The 20,135-nt window shown below is 37.3% G+C and overlaps 7 protein-coding genes across 7 annotated transcripts; 2 read left to right on the top strand and 5 right to left on the bottom strand. All coding sequences in view use genetic code 12, as the record gives it.

Annotated features, from left to right (window-relative positions):
• Positions 1–189: 189 nt before the first annotated feature.
• PDS1 (securin) lies at positions 190–1,059 on the bottom strand (the record flags this gene model as incomplete). The annotated part of the gene is made up of 1 exon (XM_064999420.1): positions 190–1,059. The coding sequence occupies one exon, from the start codon at positions 1,057–1,059 to the stop codon at positions 190–192; it is 870 nt and encodes a 289-aa protein (XP_064855492.1).
• A 1,613-nt stretch (positions 1,060–2,672) lies between these two features.
• Positions 2,673–4,955, bottom strand: STP1 (Stp1p; the record flags this gene model as incomplete). The annotated part of the gene is made up of 1 exon (XM_064999419.1): positions 2,673–4,955. One exon carries the CDS (start codon positions 4,953–4,955, stop codon positions 2,673–2,675), a length of 2,283 nt encoding a protein of 760 aa, XP_064855491.1.
• Positions 4,956–5,890: 935 nt separating this feature from the next.
• RMT2 (protein-arginine N5-methyltransferase) lies at positions 5,891–7,366 on the top strand (the record flags this gene model as incomplete). Its single annotated transcript, XM_064999418.1, has 1 exon — positions 5,891–7,366. The coding sequence occupies one exon, from the start codon at positions 5,891–5,893 to the stop codon at positions 7,364–7,366; it is 1,476 nt and encodes a 491-aa protein (XP_064855490.1).
• Positions 7,367–9,834: 2,468 nt separating this feature from the next.
• On the bottom strand, positions 9,835–10,995 carry RAD27 (multifunctional nuclease RAD27; the record flags this gene model as incomplete). The annotated part of the gene is made up of 1 exon (XM_064999417.1): positions 9,835–10,995. The coding sequence occupies one exon, from the start codon at positions 10,993–10,995 to the stop codon at positions 9,835–9,837; it is 1,161 nt and encodes a 386-aa protein (XP_064855489.1).
• A 384-nt stretch (positions 10,996–11,379) lies between these two features.
• DASC09_058320 (uncharacterized protein) lies at positions 11,380–13,053 on the bottom strand (the record flags this gene model as incomplete). The annotated part of the gene is made up of 1 exon (XM_064999416.1): positions 11,380–13,053. The coding sequence occupies one exon, from the start codon at positions 13,051–13,053 to the stop codon at positions 11,380–11,382; it is 1,674 nt and encodes a 557-aa protein (XP_064855488.1).
• A 1,577-nt stretch (positions 13,054–14,630) lies between these two features.
• DASC09_058310 (uncharacterized protein) lies at positions 14,631–17,441 on the top strand (the record flags this gene model as incomplete). The annotated part of the gene is made up of 1 exon (XM_064999415.1): positions 14,631–17,441. The coding sequence occupies one exon, from the start codon at positions 14,631–14,633 to the stop codon at positions 17,439–17,441; it is 2,811 nt and encodes a 936-aa protein (XP_064855487.1).
• A 702-nt stretch (positions 17,442–18,143) lies between these two features.
• On the bottom strand, positions 18,144–19,724 carry FUN26 (nucleoside transmembrane transporter FUN26; the record flags this gene model as incomplete). The annotated part of the gene is made up of 1 exon (XM_064999414.1): positions 18,144–19,724. The coding sequence occupies one exon, from the start codon at positions 19,722–19,724 to the stop codon at positions 18,144–18,146; it is 1,581 nt and encodes a 526-aa protein (XP_064855486.1).
• Positions 19,725–20,135: the final 411 nt, after the last annotated feature.

Raw genomic sequence — 20,135 nt, 5'->3', positions numbered from 1 at the left:
GCTAAGAATCGGGAAAATCTAAAACTTTATTAGAATTAGTGTATAATATAAAATTGCGAGCAAACAAGAAAGATAATGAAAAAACAAAACAAATAAGAAGAAAATGAAGGTAAGGTATTATATAAATATATTTCTATTTTTTCAGTGTATAATGGATACAAGAAATGCGAAGCCTTGCAAAAAATAGTTTCAAGAATCATAATGTAAATCAGGTATTTTTTGACTAATTAACTTCACATCACAATTTTCCAATAACGTCGGCTGCTTCTTGACCATTGAGTCAACGTTATATAACTCATCATAATCTTTGTCTTCTTCATCAAAATCACTCATATCCAATTCTAATTCAACTTCCGGAATCCCATCAAAAGGTAAGAGCTTGGCCAAGCCAAAATCAATTTCTTTAAAAGTGGCATGTTTTTCAGGAATACGGTTTTTAGTGTGGAAAAATTTGATATCTTCCTCTGATAAAGGCAAGACGTTGTCTGGAACATATGGCAAAGGCGATGGACAATCTGGGACATACTCGAGCTCTAAGTCCGAGTAGCCGTTGTCACTTAGTTCACTAGCAGATTCTGTATCTAACTTTTGTCTCTTGTTTGGCGAGCCAAGAACATCCTCAGACTTTGACTTGAGCTTTCTTCTTCTAAGAGGCCCAAGGTCCCTGGATTCTTCCTTTATTGGCAATTGCGCTTGAGGCTTTGTGACTTCTTCATTATTTGGTATCGACTCTTCAATTAAACTAGTATCTTTCTGAACCTGAATTTTTCTCTTCAAATCGTTGTCATCTAAAAGTAAACTATTAGTTCTTTTGAGACTTCTTTTGAATCCTTTTCCGTTGTTCTTATTACTTGGGGCAGTGCCACTATTTATGACTCCTTTACCACCCAACGGAACTCTTTCTGTAAGCGCATTATTATTCTGGGTTATATCTTGAGGCTTGAGGCTTTGTTTTGTCACTTGAGGATTTGTGGACTTATTAATATTCGGAAACTTTCCCTTAAGAGGCCTGCTGCTGGCGGTTGCATTCTCCTTGTTGATATATTGGAAGCTTGACATAGTTGATGAAGTATATAGATAACTTTATAATTCTTGTGATATATTTGTTTGGATTGGATATGGATAATAATGAAATGACAAGAATACTATTTTGTTCAATGATAGGGATAACCGTTAGACAATAATGATGATGATGATTGTTAGACGCCTAAAAAAAAAAAAAAAAAATTCAAGGTTTTTGCGAGTTCTAAGATGCCAGCAATTTTAAACAGAAATAATTATTATTATTATTTGGGAAGGAAGGGGTATCGAGCGACCTGGGAAAATGAAATAGGCACACAAATGAATAAAAAAATTAAATAAGTTCCACTAGCTTGAAGTTCAGAAATTGACGGGTCTCAGTTGTGTGTATCACAAACACGGTTTTAATTCTGCTGTAATTTCAAAAGACAAAAAAAAGGTCTTCTTCCCCTCCCCCTGCTTGTTGTTGTTGTTGTTATTTTTTAATTGCTTGTTTTTGTTTTTGTTTTTGTTTTGTCATTTCAGAAGGGTAATCCCATGACTCACGTGGTTTAACGCTGTTACATACACCCAGACATAAGATGAAACAAATACGGCAGCAGCAAGAGACATCCGCACACCCGATCTCCTAACAAAATTCTACACGAACGTTGATTCGTTACCTGTCTAATACGCCTTAGCCTTGTGTCTGTCGATATTTAAACACTCTATTCTGGTCTCCGGCAATGTGCGCCGACAAATTGCGCCGTGTTGTTTGATCATCGGAAATTAAAATACCTCATTGTTCTGGCGTGTTCTATCTCCGGTTTCTAAGAATATTCAATTGCAATTGCTTATGATTTATCTACTGATATTTCTCCCCCCATTACACATACCTTTACAAAAGACCGTAAATTAGTAATCTCTTATATCAAAAAGTCTCTAAATGGTGGTTGTTCGCTGGTGCATTATTATGCATTAATGCTACTTTTTTTTTTCTTTCTTTTTTTTTTTGGTAACACTAGCCCATAACATAGTAGTGATGAGCTTTCCCATGGTAATTGAATAACAAACCTATGGTAACTCGCCATACCTAACTTTGGGGACAATTATAAGATTAAATGGGGCCTCTAAATCAGCGAGAGACTCGAACAAAGATTTGGGATGTCCTTACAAACCCTTCAATTTTTTCCCATCTATACCAATAACGTTAATATAGACAAAATAGAGATCATCATCTCAAAGCACATAACATACCGTAGAACATGGAATAAAACGAGATTGTTTATATATTATATATGAATGATTGAATAAATAGATAAAACGCAACCAAATGACGATAAAAAACATTAGAGATTCAAAAACAAAAGAAAAAGTACATCCACGCCAAAAGATAAATAAAAAAACATGTATAATACTCAAGTCCAAAATAATATTCCAACCAAAAAATAATGACAGAAAAGAAAATGTACCAGCAAAAATCAAACTAAAAGAGGAGAAAAAAATAGAAAAAGAGAAAAAAAAAACTTCACCAGATGAATGATGTTCAACCAATATAATAAAACCCAAAATCCTCCTGGTTTACTAACAACCATCAACATTGTAAACACTATAATACATACATAACACAATTCATAGAACAAGTAAGAGTAAATCGCCTCTTTTTAAGGGTTTCAATAATTGCTTTGTTGGTACATCGCAAAAGCAGTACTACCATTCATATCATAGAACCCCATTTGGCCACCATTCTGAATTTGAGCTTGATGATCGTGTTGATGTTGATGTTGATGTTGATGTTGGTGTTGATGTTGATGTTGATGTTGCTGTTGTTGAGTGAATTGATTAGCTTGATTGAAATCAAAATTTTGAGTCCCAAAATCAAGCAATTCGTTATCTAAAGAAAAATGATTTTCCTCTTCATTAGAATATACATTTTGTGCATTAACAGGAACATTGACATTGTTAGAAGCGTTATCATAGCTTGCTGCATATTCGTCAGCCAAGGCAATGAATTCTTCATCTTCAACCACAAATTGCGGAGGAGACTGTTTTTGCTGAAGCTGGTTGTTCATTTGGGCAGCAGCCATAGCAGCCTCTTTGGCATGTTGGAACGCGGCAGCCTGTTGTTGTTGTTGAGCTGGAGTTGGCATTTCAAACATGTGTTGTGGCAATTTTGAACCATTGCTAGAGCTACTATGGTGGCGTGGTTGCTGTGGCACATATTGCTGTTGATTGATACGTTGTTGGTATAATCCATCTAATGGGGAAATAGATCTTTGAACAATATCACCATTTGGGAATAACTGGGATTGTTGCATTTGTTGCATTTGTTGTAATTGTTGCATTTGCTGTTGCTGTTGTTGCTGTTGCTCATAAAATTGGTAAGCATTCATATTGTCAAAGCAAGTACCATTACCTTGAATACCAACACCGGCACTGGATGGGGACATGTCAATCAAACCATGGTGGCTCATCATACCGTACTTATTCTTGCTATTCTTCTTTCTTCTTCCGCCAGAAGATCTGCATTGATAACCAGCTGGCAAGCCAGGACAAGCACCATTTTCAATATGATTTTCAACCCAGTTTTCATTGCTTTCAAATGTAGCACCACAAACAGCACACTTACCACCAACATTGCAACGATCTTGAGATCTGGTACCTGGGGGATATCTGAAGTGTCTAGCTTTCAAATGAGTTTTGTAAGTATCTCTTCTGGAGAAACCACCATTTGGATGACACTTATGTTCAACATTTGCATTGAAAAATGGACAAGAGTAAGCCTTTTGGATTGCGTGTTTCTTTATATGACGAGTCAAATAGCCACGGATTCTGAATTCAGCAGGGCAGAATGGACAAGCATGAGACTTTGCAGGGTTCTTCTTAGTTGAAGATGACACTCCAGAAGCAAAAGAAGATTCATCTTTTTCTTTATCAGAATCTTCATCACCGAGAGAAGTGTCATCATCCAACTCGTCTTCATGAAGCAATTTGGTAGATGCATCAACACCACTTAAAATAGATTTAGAGAATGTATAATCCACACCATCAATGTCTGGAGAAGAAGATACACTGGAGTGAGGGGTACCCAACTTGTTTGGGGTGTTTGATTCGGATTTGGATTGTTGTTTCAATTCAGGGGTAGCAATTTCAGGGACTGATGATTGTTCAGGATGCAGGTTCAAAGTTGGGGTCTTCAAATTGGAATCTTGAGGAGCAGTGTTATCAGATTGCTGTGGCATAGCAGCAATAGCGTTTTCTTGTTTCATACCAAAATCACCAAAATTAGCAAAGCTGGCCAATTGATCTAAATCAATTTCGTTCAAAGAATCATTATCGGAGCTGATTAAAGAATTTCTATATTGGTTGTTATCATTAGCATCTTTGCCGATATTTTGAAAATGATAAGTTGGGATGGTCTGGAGTTTGTCTGTGCTTCCATTTTCATTATAATGCGACATAGGAGAAGCATCAGAAGCAGTAGAGCAGGTAGCAGAATTGTTCATGAAGTCAGGCAACTCCATGACATTACCTTCCTTGTCTTCTTTCTTGAAGAAATCTCCATTCTGGGAATTTGGAGTCTCGTCAGCATCAGCCAAGTTCCAATTAATTTCCCCTTCTTCGGACTTCACAGCAACAAAAGAAGCACCAAATGAAGTTGAACAAGGAGTGACGGAAGAGCAGTCTTTTAAGGATTGGTCAACATTGATAGCAGTTGGAAACAAGGCCTTTTGTTGATTTTGTTTAGAGGTTTTCTTCTTCGAGAGTTTCTTTTTTGGCTTTGGAGCTTCTGCGATTTTTCCGTTGTAAGCGAATACGCTATAAAGATTGATATTTTTGATAAAGTTCAATAATCTGTAAAACACAGCAACCACAAAAGTGCCTTTGATTATATCTGTAAAGCTGACAGAATTATTTACTGTCGAAAGTTTTGTGGGTTTAATTCCTGTAGACATGATTAATTAGCTTGATTATATACCCCTTTGATTAAACTCTTCTTTGATAGGATAATATGAGATCTCGGAATGTGAGTAAAGGTTAAGTATTGATGTTTTTTTTTTTTGTTATTATTCTTGGATGTAATACATATGGTAGTCCGTTGTGTTATGGGTGGGCTAGCTGGAATTCAACAGCAATACTCTGGCATAGGTACCGTACGACGATTTGACTTTTTTTTTTGGGCAAATTGGGAATTATAAGTATATTTCGCCCAAACGGCACCGACTGCAGATCTAAGAGATTACCCGGTACTGTCTGATCAGCGCCGCTAACCACACCCAAGAGGCAGTACTTAACATGCACGAACCAAGTGTGGTAATCAGCGACACACACTAACAACGGCATGCCGCTAGCAAGGCCACTGGCCAGCGGGATCAGCCAATTATGCCACAGTTCCACATCGCATGGTCCTACAAACACTCTGAACGGTACAAAACCGTCGCTATCCCTTGCTTCCGCTCCAGTGTCACGCAGGTTTAGAATTTGTGGTATTTTGTTATCGTTGGTCCATGAGCACAATATCTGGATGGTAATAACTTTTTGCAAATATTTGGTAGTAATAGCATTCACAAAGCAATTGTATATGGTATCCAATGAAATTATGGTACCTACCCTATGACAACATTGCTATAGTTATTAAATAAATGTCATAATAATTATAAACTATCCATTACCCGCATATCATACAAACAATCAGACGATGATGATGATCCGGGTTACCCTTTCAAAAAAAATTGTGATGAGCTTCCACTAACAAATATTGATCATCATCGAACTGTCACCAGCCGTTAAATAAGCGTTACGTATCAGTATTATTGTATTCTCTGATATTTCTAGTAGTAGTGATACAGGGTAAAAAAAAAAAAAAAAAAAAAAAAATAGAGCAAACACAATGAGTGTCGATAATGTGGGTGAAGAGTTGCAGAAGCTCTGCCGTTTTACGATCCGTCCAATAGATTCAGCTAATTATTCGGAAAAGCTTGAAGCTTTATTAAATCAGAAAGGTATTGATCCTTCTTTTACACTTGAGGACCTTCTTGATGAGAAGTTTTCAACTGCTAGTGAGGAACTTCCTGTGATTCCTGTAGAAAAATTGAAATTTTTACTTGATTCTTTATCTAGAGAATCTATCGATATTGATCCATTTACTAAACAATACTCATTCAGTTCGGCTCAATTAGATGCGAATACAACACTCCTTCATTTGCTTTGTTACAATTTACCTTCAACTAGCACTGCGGAGGAACTCCAGGTGGTGAGCTCAATGGTTGAAAGTTTGTTATTGTCAGGATTGGCTTGGAACTTGGTTGATCATAATGATAAGACCCCTGGTTGTATACTAGTAGATCGTGCTTTGACTAATCTACAAATATATGACCAAATTGTGGAAGCAGGTGTTAGAAGTGAATTATTATTTAGAAAACTACAAGATAATGGATTGGATTTCCTTATGGGCGGGGACGAAGATGAAGACGATGATGATGAAGAGATCCCAGATTTGGTTGAAGAGGCTATTCCTGAAGAAGAAGAAGAAGAAGAAGAAGAAGAAGAAGAAGAAGACCAACAATCAAGTCAAGAAGCAGCTGAACACACTAATGACCCTGTGGATGATAGAGCAACCTACCTTAATACAAAGCTCGAATATAACGATAACGCTCTCATAACCGCAGATAACAAAGATGGTGTAATGATGAATTGGGAAACTAAGCTTATGAAAGTTGGATGTGATACCCTTTTCAAAGGTATATCGCTAGAAGAGCTTTCTGCCGATTCTGATGAAGAAATAAACCTCCTTAATATTGGGTTTGGGATGGGGATCATTGATACATTTATCCAAGAACGTATTGCTTCATTACTTAAAACACACCCACACCTCAAGATTAATCATTATATTTGTGAGGCTCATCCAGATGTTCTTGCAAAGATTGAAACCGATGGCTGGTATGATAAGCCAACTGTGAAGATTCTTGCTGGAAAATGGCAAGATCAATTGAGTGAACTTCTTGATGGAGGCGACGTTTTCTTCAACGGTGCCTACTACGATACTTTCAGTGAACACTATCATCCGGACATGTACCCACAACTTTTTGATCTTTTGATTGGCTTGCTCAAACCACATGGAATCATTTCATTCTTCAATGGATTAGGTGCGGATCGTCAAATTGTTTATGATGTCTATTGCCGTATTGTCACTTTAGATTTGGCTGATTATGGGCTAGACGTGAAATATGAATCTATTGATGTTGATGCGGATAAGGAAGATAAAAAAATGAATGTTGAAAAACAAGAGGCTGGGGTATGGGATACCGTCAAAAGGTCATATTGGAATTGTCCAGTCTACTATCACCCAGAAATCACTTTTCAATAGTGCTTTTTTAATCTATATAGTTTCGAATATAGATGACAGCAGTGATAATGAAGACAACAGGAAATCGTAAGGTCTCTGGTACGAGAAACTACGCCATAGAATCGAATCAATCAAGAAATTTTAAAATAAGGAAAAATAGCTAATATACATAAAGAACTAAATTGATAACATACAGTGTTTTCATTTTTTATTCGTACCACCCACCGGAAATGTTCATACCAGTGGCAAAAAATAATTCATACCGACCCCCGGTATTTTTCGTACCACCGCAGCGGGATTTATTCAGACCATCTAAGAAAAATAGTTCATACTATTGCACTTTAATTATTCATACCAACAGTATCTAAAATTCATATTAATTCCTTTCTTTTTTTAAGTGACTGGCTCTATAAGCCTCTAAGCTACTCAGTTTAATCAAATTATACTCATTTTTTCCATAATTCTGTGCTACTTTCTTTAAAACCGGATATCTATAATAATATCAATAATATCACGTGATTACGGTTTTCAAGAAATGGGAACGAATGTATGGTAGGAGCTGTTCTCCATTTAAGATGATGAATTCCCACTTTTGACATTCAATTCGGTCTTTATATGATCACCAGATTACTTACAAAAAAAAAGCATAAGCTTTTACTATCAAAACTAAGTATGGACTTGAAAGCCAAGCTACTAACTGATGGGTATGTTGATGGCCTAGGTAATAGATTCTATGCTGAACCCAGTGAAATGACTTTAGAGTCTGAAATAGCACCAGTTGAAGCTTGCTTTAGTTACAGTGACTATAAGCATTTTGAAAAACCAGGTATCTTGGATATCATGGAAATTGATCCTATTTTCGAAGAAGAAGAAAATGCCGAGATGGAAATTGAAATGAAAGAACGAAGATATAGAGGTTCGTACCGGTATTATAATCAAGCTGTCAAACAAAGATTTTGGCAATTGGTCATGGAAGAAGGCGTGTCAGCTTACAAGGCTGCAAAATTAGAAGATATACCTTTGCAAACTGCTTACACATGGAAAAGAAATTGGAACAAAATACTTGTTAATGAATTAAATGGTATCTCGGAGCCAACAAAGAAAAGAGGTCGTAAGCCCCTTCTTACTGGTGAGCATAAGGAATTCCTTCAAAAATTGATAAAGGAGGATGCTACAGTGACTCTCGATTTTATGTTGGAGAGACTCAAGAAAGCCTTCACCAATGTGAGAGCCAAGGCTACAACAATCTATAACTTTGTAACCAAGGTCTGTAAGCTAAGTCTCAAACGTATTTCTAAATGGGCTTTGAGAAGAAGTCTGGAGGAATTGAAGAAACAGAGACTCGAGTGGGCAGAGAAGTATAAAGACAAGCTCAACTTTAGTCAAAACTGTATTTTCATCGACGAAGCAGGTTTCAATATCAGTATGCGGCGTGAGTATGGATGGTCTGCTGTAGGTGAAAAAGCAGTTCTTACTGTTCCCGTAACCAGAGGGCTTAATATTTCGTTCATTGGGGCAATTTCTGTCAAAGGTTGTATTGAATTAAAGGTCAGAACTCCAGTGGCTACATCCAATAAGAAGAGAAAACTTGATTCAGAAACGACCATTGACAAAGTGAGTAAAGGTACTACAGCTAATCACTTCTACAGTTTTGTAAAGTCAGTGATCCAGCAAATAGAAAATAACGAGGAGCTCAAAGGTATGAAATATTTGATCCTTGATAATGCTGCCGTTCATAAACGACGTGATCTTCAGTTACTAGTGGCACTGAGTGGCTTGGAACTTGTGTTTTTACCTCCTTATTCTCCAGGGTTGAATGCTATAGAAGAATTCTGGTCAGTATGTAAGAGTAAAGTCAAAAGATCAAACTTGAGCAAGAAGGAGCAATTAACTCCAAGGGTGAAAGAAGCCACAGAAAATATTTCCCTTGATAGTTACAAGGGATTCTGCAGACATGCTTCTAGACATATTGATCTCTGTTTACAACAGCAGCTCTTTTGAAAACAAATACCAAAGATGAAGAAAAAAAAAATTAGAAAACAAAATACAGAAAACAAACGAAAAAAAAAAGTAAAAACTATAAAAAAAATTACATAAAGACACAACAAAGCTCAAAAACAAATTGATGAAAATTTAAAATTTTAAGGAAGGACGAACCACTCCAAAATTTGGTTATGAGCCTTTGAAATGGTAAATGAGTATTGCAAAGGGGCTTTATTGGGTTTGCGGGTCCCCTATAACATGTTTAATAATATCAAAGATAAAATATTAATTAAAGCATAAGAATTTTATGCATTTAGTATGAATTTTATATTCTGTTGGTATGAATAATTGAAGTGCAATAGTATGAACTATTTTTCTTAGATGGTCTGAATAAATCCCGCTGCGGTGGTACGAAAAATACCGGGGGTCGGTATGAATTATTTTTTGCCACTGGTATGAACATTTCCGGTGGTTGGTACGAATAAAAAATGAAAACACTGTATAGTTTATCGTTTACCTTTTCTGAAGCTGGTTTTTACCTTCGTCTTGGTAACCTTCAGACTTGCTGCGGCCTTTTTCACAGCGGGGCTTTTGGTAGCCGAACCAGCTTTAACTTTAAAAAAACTGTCAAGTCTTCCTTGAACTCCGCTCTTCGCTCCCTTAGATAGCTTTGCTGCCCCATTCTTGATTCTCTCTTCACTAAATCCATTCTTTTCGCACATGAATTTTATTAGTCCTTCTAGATCTGGCTGGTTCCATTTCAAATCAATGGTGCTGCCATCTATGACTTCTGGCTTCAAAAATAATTGTCTTGCCTCTTTGTATAGCCAACCTTCAGGAACCACGTTTTTCGCATATTTGGTTGGGTTTTCCTCCATCACTTGTAGAATTTTCTCAATAGATCCATGCTCTTTAATCAATTTCAAAGCATTTACTGGGCCAATTCCCTTGATAGTTTCACAATAATCACAACCTAATAGAATACACAAGTCGATAAAACTTTCCCTTGTCAACTCCAATCCTTCCACAACGGTACCAGCGGCAACTTCATCTATAGGAATTTTTCTCGATTCTGCGTAAGTCAAATGTCTAAGTAGATATGGTGGACCATAACATAAGGTATCCATATCTTCAGAAGCGGCAGCATACACTTTCCCAGCACTGGCCAACTCTGCGCATTGAGCTTCGGCTTCACATGGGGCCTCCACATATGGTATACCCATTAGTTTAAGCAATTCTTTCACCTCCTCATTCTGCTCTCTCGTAGCACGGACAGTACGTCTTTGAAATTTCGAAAGCTCTTCAGCACTAGCGGTTTCTTTTATCTTTTCGATTTCTGCTTCAGCAGCCTTTTTACGTTCAGTACGTTTAGTCAACTCGTGGGCTTTCAATTCTGGTGGTTTACCATCAAAAACATACATAGGTTTCAATCCATTTTCGACCATTCTGATTGTACGATAGAAGAACCCTGATAAGTGAGAAGTGGTTTGACCTTCTTCGTTCGTCAATTGCGACCCATCAGATTGACGAACAGCAATCAAATATTGATAAAGACACATAGAGGCATCAATTGCAACTTTACGGCCAAAAAATGTTTTCATTTCGGCAGACTTGATAGCTGATGGAACATTGTCTGCTATTAATCTATTGAGACCTTTGATACCCATGATGATGTTATTCCCGAAATTCTCAACGTTGGTCTGATAGCTGAGACAATCAATATCAAACTTTTGCGAAAAACAATGATACTTTGATTTTATTCCACACCTGAATATATACTAGGCAGATTCGTAAAATATGGGAAAGTAAAAGAAATCAAATTCCTCTTTTTTTCTTTTGCTTCACTGTAATGACGCGTGAAATATTATTTTTTTTATAAAAAGAATACGCGTTGGGGGTGTTATACCCATATTTGGATAAAAGAATCGAGATTCAAAAAATATATTATATTATTTTCTATAAACAATCTAAATAAAGGAGTGAATAAAAGCAAGAACAAAAAAAAAAAAAAAGGATATCAAATATAACACCATGGGAATTTCTAAAATTTTCTAAATCATATAAAAGAAAGAAATAATAAATGTGATCACCATGGTAAAAGTACTGCCAATATATTTAGGGGCCATCCCAGCACCAATATAAATAGAGGTATCATTGATATGCGCTGAAGAACTACTTGAAGAAGCTGAGATAGACTCCGTAGCTGCCAATGAGTGTTTCGTATCAGTTTCTGATTTGGTAGTATGACCCAGAGAGACCCTCGCAGTAGAATCAGTGGTTGAGGTATGGGAACTTTCTTTGGTAATTACTGAAGCAACAGATAGAGACACAGTCAGTGAACCCAGTATAGTGGAATCTGTTGCCTCCAAGGTTTTGGAACTCTCTTCTGCTGATTGGCTTGAGGACGTGTCTTGAGATTCTGTGCTTGAAGTCTTTGTGACGACAACGGTGACTGGATATGAATTGTATGAAGTCACTGTGACTTTAACGTGAGTGGTGGAATGAACGGATAAGGTACTTAAAGCAACATAGTCTGATAGAACAGTAGTAACTTCTGCTTTCGAGCAAGTTTCATGTTCACATGATGTGACTGTTCTAATAATTGTAGAATCATCCTCAACATAATCTGTGCTGGTCAGTTTTGCAGAAGTTTTTGAAATCGATGTATTTCCATAAGTGGTTCCAGAAATAATGGTTGAATTTTTCAAACTAGTTCTAGTCGAATTTTCATAACCGGACGTTGACGTAATAGTTGATTTAGTCAATGAAGTGGAGGTTGTGCCATTAGTTTGAGAATCCGTGGTTATGGTATGGGATTGAGAAGTTGTGGATGTTTTATTGGAGTGAGACATTGAGTGAGACGCTGAGGTGGAAATAGTCTTTTTGGTACTGGAGCTTGTAGAGCTATGGCTGGTGGTAGTAGATACTTTGATCGTTGTTGATTTCGTGCTAGAAGGCGACATAGTAGCTGAAGCAGTGTAAGTGTTCAACTTCAAGGTATTGGTGCTGGTGGTAGATCCGTAGCTGCAAAGAGTATTAGTACCAATACTAGCTGGCTTGCCCTTATCACCAGTAAAACAGTAACCTCCGCTACTATCAATCACTTTAAATTCCCTAAGGTATCCACTAACTTGATCATCTGTCGCTGATCCCGATTGGTCAATGATGACAAAATTTAAACTTGCGGGATCATAATTAGGATAGTTGGATTCACCGGAAGATACACTGGTAATGATAGTATCGTCAACAGCAAAGTACATTTCAGTTGGGGTGAAATCAATGGTGTATTCATGGAAGTCTTCAGTCATGTCGACGTTGGTATTATAAGAGGCTAAGGTCTTTCCACCTAAAATAGCTACCACTTTTTTTGGGTCATTACCCAGAACTTCGATGGTCATTTCTGTATTAGATCCCTTAATCAGGAAGCTTGTTGAGGTGTCACCTTTTGCTGCTTGAAAGATTGCGGTTGCCTCGCCATAAAGAATATTGAACTTGGAGGTGATGCTTGCAGAACTTGAAGATCCAACATCATTGATTGATAGTTGAACATCTGCTTCTTGAAGCACCGGAGAGATGCTTGAGTTGGAAGTGAACAAGGAGCTGAAAGGAGATGTGGATTTGCTGAGCTCGAAGTACAATAAATCTGTTGTTCCAACGCCAAAGTCCAAATAAGCGGAAGCTATGGAGAAGGCCAATAAGGCACTAAGACACTGTTGAAAGATCATCATTTAATGATTGCTTGGATTTCATGAATTACTTAGCGGAGAGGAAATGTATATATATATATATATATTGATAAAATATGTCATGATATCCCCCAAATTTATTTATCCATATAGATGTATTTGACTTATGCACACTATCCCGCTGCTGAAACACCCCAAATTTGGTACAGAAATAGCTGCGACAACCTCAAAACTAATTCCAGGGTTCAATTATTTTTCGATGGGAATATGATCCATAAATCTTAGTTCTATTTCCATTTCCATATGGAAAACCAGAAAATAAGGAATAGAAAAGATTCTAAAATATTTTTATTCAGTGGATTATTTTGAGTTGACATATCTTATCTGCCTCGCAAGTTGCCAGTACATTATCCTGACGCGACATATCGTGCCTTATTCTGTTAAAACCGTTGTACGAAAATTGGTCAAATAAAAACAGGAAAGGGAATTTAATTTCCAGTATCCTCATATTATCTTACTGTAGATTTCCAAGCACCTCGCGTTTTTATTCAGTGGCATGAATGTGCCATTGCATGATGAAGTTCTTTCACCTGTTTTCCTCTCCATTGGATTACTGGAGTGTTCTGGCATGATCATTTTTGATATTTATGAGTTAAATAATTTAATCACTTTCAATAAAATGTCATGAAAGCCATTTTTAGTGTTATTCTAGAATGATATTCTAAAATGATATTCTAAAATGATATTCTAGATATACGTTCTTTAATTATACCCTATCAAATTTCAAATAGGAAACAATTGACAATTTCGAATGTACTATTTCTCTATAAGGAAGAACACAATACTACTACATTATTTGGTAATTTTCAAACGAAGAAAGAAGAAACTGTTAAAAAAAATTATATGGTAATTTCTCTTTATTGGGTTTCAGTTTCTTTCTTTTCATGATCATAATCGTAACGCTCAATTTACAATAATGCCATGATATTTTAATACTAACCTTCGTTTACACTTTGTATGCTTCAACATCTCGAAGGAGCTTTGCTTCAAAATGAGATCTATTATATTCTAGAGTTACATAAAAGAGATATGTATGTATGGGGTTAAATAAACCAAAAATAGACAGAGACCAACCCGGGTTGAATTTATTAACCCAAAACTTGACGTGTATCCACTCATCCTTCTTTCATATAAAATAAAACATAAGTGCAAAAAAAAAAACTCGGCTTACATGGTTCCTATTTGCTTAGCGAAACAAAAGGAGGCATTCACAGACAATAAGAATAAAGATCATTTAGATGGCTTACCCACTATCAGCTTATTGCTTTTCCAGTGACACTATCAGGCTTTTCCTGCTGTTTATAAATAGATAAGTCCCATACTATATAAGTTACTATTCGCCGCTCCCAAAAAAAAATCTGCGACAGCATTTTCAATATCATGCGCATTAAAGGTTTCAGACTGCGCAGCAATTTTGTGGTAATGAGAAACTCTACTAATATCCGGGAAATATATATAATGTTCGATAATATCTACAATTTGCAATGAAGTGAATATTATTTCTCTTTTCTTTTCTCTGTATATCCTTGGTTGAGAAAATATTAAAGCATCCAGAGATGATTCATTCGCTATTATCTTTAATACTCGCACTCTGCATTTCATCGGTCTCTTCATCCACCGTGGCTAGTGTTGGAACAAATGACACCATTTATCTTGATTTCTCAAGTGATGCCTCGGAAAACCAATTCGACTCAAGGTTCAGTCATGCTTCAACTGGCGGCGGCGATGCCCCAGTACGTGTAAAGAACGGTACTGCCTTAACCATGAAAAACACTTCAGGGTCAAGTTCTACCATTACTTCAAAATTCGATGTCTTATACGGGAGTCATTCTGCCTTTTACCAACCAGCTGCGGGCTACAGTTTGACTTCTTTCAAAGTGTCTTCTGCTCATACAGTTTTAGGAATCGAGGTTTCTGGTTATAGTCCAACCGAGGTACTTGCGTTTTTTTCCACTTATGAAATTGCCCGTTATGACACTGGTGTGACGTTATCGGAGAGCTTCCATGAATATACCATCGAATGGGACGATGTTTCTGTGAAATATTTGTTCGATGGAAAAGTTATTGGTTCCCTTGCTTATGATAAGAAGAATACAACTTTTGCTGCTTTGTATCCGTATAATGTACCATCTACATTAAATTTCAGAGTTGAGGATATATCTGGATCCTCAACCGGTAGTGACGTGACTGCCTATTTAAAGGAAATGACTTCGAAGAGTGATTATGATGCCGATGAAATTGAGGTTGAAAATAACTCTGCTGTTTCTTTTATCTCAGTTTCTACAAACTCTCTTGGTCTTCAAACTTTGACCACAAACCCTTACAGTAAAACTTCCACAACTTCATCATCTAAAGCCACCTCAACGACTTCATCATCTAAAGCCACCTCAACGACTTCATCATCTAAAGCCACCTCCACGGCTTCTTCCACTGCCAAAGCAAGTTCCACCACTGTCATTACTTCTAGTGGCTCAACTATTACAACAGGTGTCGGCGTTTTTACCAAAACAGTTGACAATGTGATTACTGAGTACACTACTTATTGCCCTTTGACTGCCGAAGAAAAATCGAAATCTTCCAGTGCTACTTCCAGTACCACCTCTCACAGTACCACGAAAACTTCTTCCACCGCCAAGACAAGTTCTACCACTTCTTCGACTGTCAAGAAAAGTTCCGCTACTTCTTCCACTGCAAAATCAAGTTCCACTACTTCTTCCACTATTAAGGCAAGCTCTACCACCGTAATCACTTCTAGTGGATCAACCATTACTACCGGTGTTGCCGTTATCACCAAGACAGTTGATGATGTGGTGACTCTGTACACTACTTATTGCCCATTGACTGCTGAAGAAAAATCTACTTCCAGTGCTACTTCCAGTACCAGTACCACGAAAGCTTCTTCCACAGCAAAATCAAGTTCCACTACTTCTTCCACTATTAAGGCAAGCTCTACCACCGTAATCACTTCTAGTGGATCAACCATTACTACCGGTGTTGCTGTTGTTACCAAAACTGTTGATAATGTGATTACTCTGTACACTACTTATTGCCCATTGACTGCTGAAGAAAAGTCTTCTAGTACTACCTCTTCCAGCTCTTCCAGCTCTTCCAGCTCCTCTACCACTTCTTCCACTGTTAAGGCAAGTGCTACCACTGTGATCACTTCCAGCGGCTCAACCATTACTACCGGTGTTGCTGTTGTTACCAAAACTGTTGATAATGTGGTTACTCTGTACACTACTTATTGCCCATTGACTGCTGAAGAAAAGTCTTCTGGTACTACCTCTTCCAGCTCTTCCAGCTCCTCTACCACTTCTTCCACTGTTAAGGCAAGTGCTACCACTGTGATCACTTCCAGCGGCTCAACCATTACTACCGGTGTTGCCGTTATCACCAAGACAGTTGATGATGTGGTTACTCTGTACACTACTTATTGCCCATTGACTGCTGAAGAAAAGTCTTCTGGTACTACCTCTTCCAGCTCTTCCAGCTCCTCTACCACTTCTTCCACTGTTAAGGCAAGTGCTACCACTGTGATCACTTCCAGCGGCTCAACCATTACTACCGGTGTTGCCGTTATCACCAAGACAGTTGATGATGTGGTTACTCTGTACACTACTTATTGCCCATTGACTGCTGAAGAAAAGTCTTCTGGTACTACCTCTTCCAGCTCTTCCAGCTCCTCTACCACTTCTTCCACTGTTAAGGCAAGTGCTACCACTGTGATCACTTCCAGCGGCTCAACCATTACTACCGGTGTTGCCGTTATCACCAAGACAGTTGATGATGTGGTTACTCTGTACACTACTTATTGCCCATTGACTGCTGAAGAAAAGTCTACTTCTAGTACTACTTCTAGTGCTCTGAAAACTTCTGGTTCTTCTACCACTTTTAGTACCACCTCCCACAGTGTTTCTGCTTCTAGTACTAGTACTACACAAAGTTCCAAATCTACCCTTGATGCTTATGGTACTACAATTAGCGCGATCACCACCAGTTCCACCAAATCTGCTTCAACCAGTACATCACATAGCACTTCTGCTACTACAAAATCAGATACTACCGTTACTAGTTCTTCAAAAGCGACTTTAGCTGTCACTGCTTCTACTGTCAAGTCATCAGAAGCAACTACAGATGCCACCACATCTACCACGAAGCACACATCCACTACCAGCCATGCATCAACTCTAGATGCCACTGCTTCTACTTTAGAATATTCCTCATCTAGTTACGCTATTCAATCTGCCAGCTCCAATTCTTCTAATGCCTCTATCGCCGATCTCGTTGGATCTGCTCCAGCTAAGGGGTTTAGCGGATTTTTGTTGGCTTTTTCAGTAGTCTTCAGTTCTTGCTTGTTTTTGATTTGATAATTTAGATTTGATAATTTAGATTTTTTTTTTTACCATTCATTTTTATTTCTTTTTACCTTTTTTAGAATAAATTTTTCTTCAATTCTGTTTCCTTCAACAGACAATGTCTATGCAATATATCTCTCCTGAAGTTTAAATCCAAAATTTTTCAGAATATTTTGTTTTGTTTTGTAATAAGTCTATTAAGATCTGAAATCTGAAAAGATACATTGTCAAAAATATGTCCACTTCATCAGAAAAGTTCTATTTTCTTTACATGGGAATCAGATGGAAAACCGCCAAAACGTCTCCAGAATTCACAAAAAAAAAAATTGTTCTAGAATGAGAAAATAATCATTTGTTCTTGTAACTTTATCTGATCTATAAAAGATGAAAAATGAAGTAATCCTCGGAACCCCCACAATAACGTAGAGCCACAAATTGAAAAGTTTGCTAAAAAATAATAATAATCTGAAACACAAAAACAAAACATAATCATGATTGAATGCAGCTAAGGAAAAAATGAAATAAAATATAAAAAATCAATAATAGCTAAAATGACAAGCTTTTGTTGAGAAATTCTTTTTGCTCCCCTCTTCTCCAAATATAAAAGTTCCTCAAATTTTTTCCAATTGAAATACGCGCTAGCCTACCCTGAATGGTATTGAAAAGCAACGGAAGCCTTTCTTTTCTATTTTTTTTTTTGGACTTAGTTATTACTTATCCAATTAATGCAACAAAAATGTAGCTACAAACGCTACCCACTGCCAATCCAATACTTAAAAATACGGTAGTGAAACCACCAGCAGCCTTTTTTTCTTGATCTTTAGTGAACTTAGGACCAACATTCATAAAGCAATTGGAGCATAAATGCCCATTTGTAGCACCGTACATAAATTGAATGAACAAGTAAACCACATCCGAATTCAAGAGAGGTGAACCGTGATTATTAGATGACGAGGCACTGTCATTAAGGTTACACATAAAGAGAAATGGAATGAATAAACTTCTGGCAATAGAATATATCAACATGGCCTTCTCATTGTGAATTTGGAAAAACTCATACCCGCAAACCACACGACCAACCAAATCTCCAATATTCCAAACCATAAAGGCCAATGGAATGAAAATATTTGAATTACTGAAATGAATGCCATTGCTGATATCTTCACCTGCTGGCTTATTCACTGATTCAATATTGGACGCAAATACTGGGAAAATTAAAGATACCACAAACACAAGTACCAAGGTAATCACAATAGAATTAAGTTTGGAGAAAAGATAGCTAAATGGAACATGCTGCGAGTTATTATGATGACCTTCTTCATCTCTTGCTAAAAACTCTTCTTCGTTTTCCTCGATTAATTGATTGTCTACATCTCCTGATTCATCAACCAATTGAACGTAATGATGGTGATCATCGTGATCCTCTATACTTGGGCCCTCAAATGCGTACTTGTAGATGAAGGCTAAAAACCCAACCAAAGATAAACATGAAACTACTGTACTAGTCAAATAATATGTCATAACCCCATAATTTTTTTCCACATGTTCAACTTGTGGTTTTTCACCAACAATTATTATTGAAGCAATGAGAGAAATCAGCGGCAAAACCCCGGCAATTGCTTGACCCACCATCAATCCTTGGGCATACAATGGTCCATAAATGTTAACAATAGCCATGGAACCATTCTGAGAGCTGCAACAACAGAGAGAACTTCCCAAGATCATTACCATCAATAACGCAAAAAATGGACCTGGTTTAATACCCAAGAAAGCAACACAGGAGCCTGCCATGATCAAAAAAATCAAACTATTAACGACTTGACCACTGATAAATCTCTTATAGTAGTTGGCGCCATTCTGACGCTCAGAAAGATAGTAATTAAAGGCAAGCTGAGCAATTGTAGATACAGACATCATCGTTGAAGAGTATATTCTTGCATAGCTTTCACCATTGGTCTTCGTGAATCTTGTGGTATAGTATTCACTGGCCGAAAGGAAACAATTCCAAGGCCAAAGGAGAGCAACTCCAATGAGCACGAAGGTGAGATATTGAAGTTGATGGAGGGTTAATTGGTATTTTTTGCCCCAAATAGTGCGATTATAAACAACCTTGTTTCTGGTAGGGTTGGTGGAGCCAGAGTGTTTTCCATAAAATGTAGACGAGCCTGAAGAAGTGGCAGACATTCGTCTCCCAGATTCGAGGTCACCAGTCATATAGCTATTATTATTATTGGTCGTTGTGCGGACTAAGAGATCCGTGTTCTCCAGCGAGTTACTATCTTTCTGGATGAGCATAAATGAGACGAGTATAAAGCAGCACTTAGCAGAAGGAAAAGCAAACAGAACAAAAAAAAGCTGTGGAGTGTGTTTATCTTTTAGTATGTGCCTAAAATTGCCAGCGATGGTTCAATTTAAATGTCAAAAAAAGGTTTTAGAGATATGAGAGATAAGGAAGAAAAAAAAGCATCAGGCGGGTGCCGTCACGGGTGCGGATGATGTTTGGGACGGATTTTGACGAACATGGATTATAAATTGTGATTCTCTAGAATTATTAGGGTCAGGAAGGCGGTGTTTGTCCATAAAAGAATAATTTAAAAGATATAAATGGTTATGGAGGATGGGTTTACATACAATTTTTCTTTTTTGGTATTCGAAGAGATATAGTGTTTATTTGAAAACTAATTGGTAGAATAATGTTGAATGGAA

The sequence above is a fragment of the Saccharomycopsis crataegensis genome (genome assembly GCF_037102585.1).
Source record: "Saccharomycopsis crataegensis DNA, jcf7180000000098, whole genome shotgun sequence".
Lineage (NCBI taxonomy): Eukaryota > Fungi > Ascomycota > Saccharomycetes > Ascoideales > Saccharomycopsidaceae > Saccharomycopsis > Saccharomycopsis crataegensis.
This window is presented reverse-complemented; position numbering and strand designations above follow the sequence as displayed.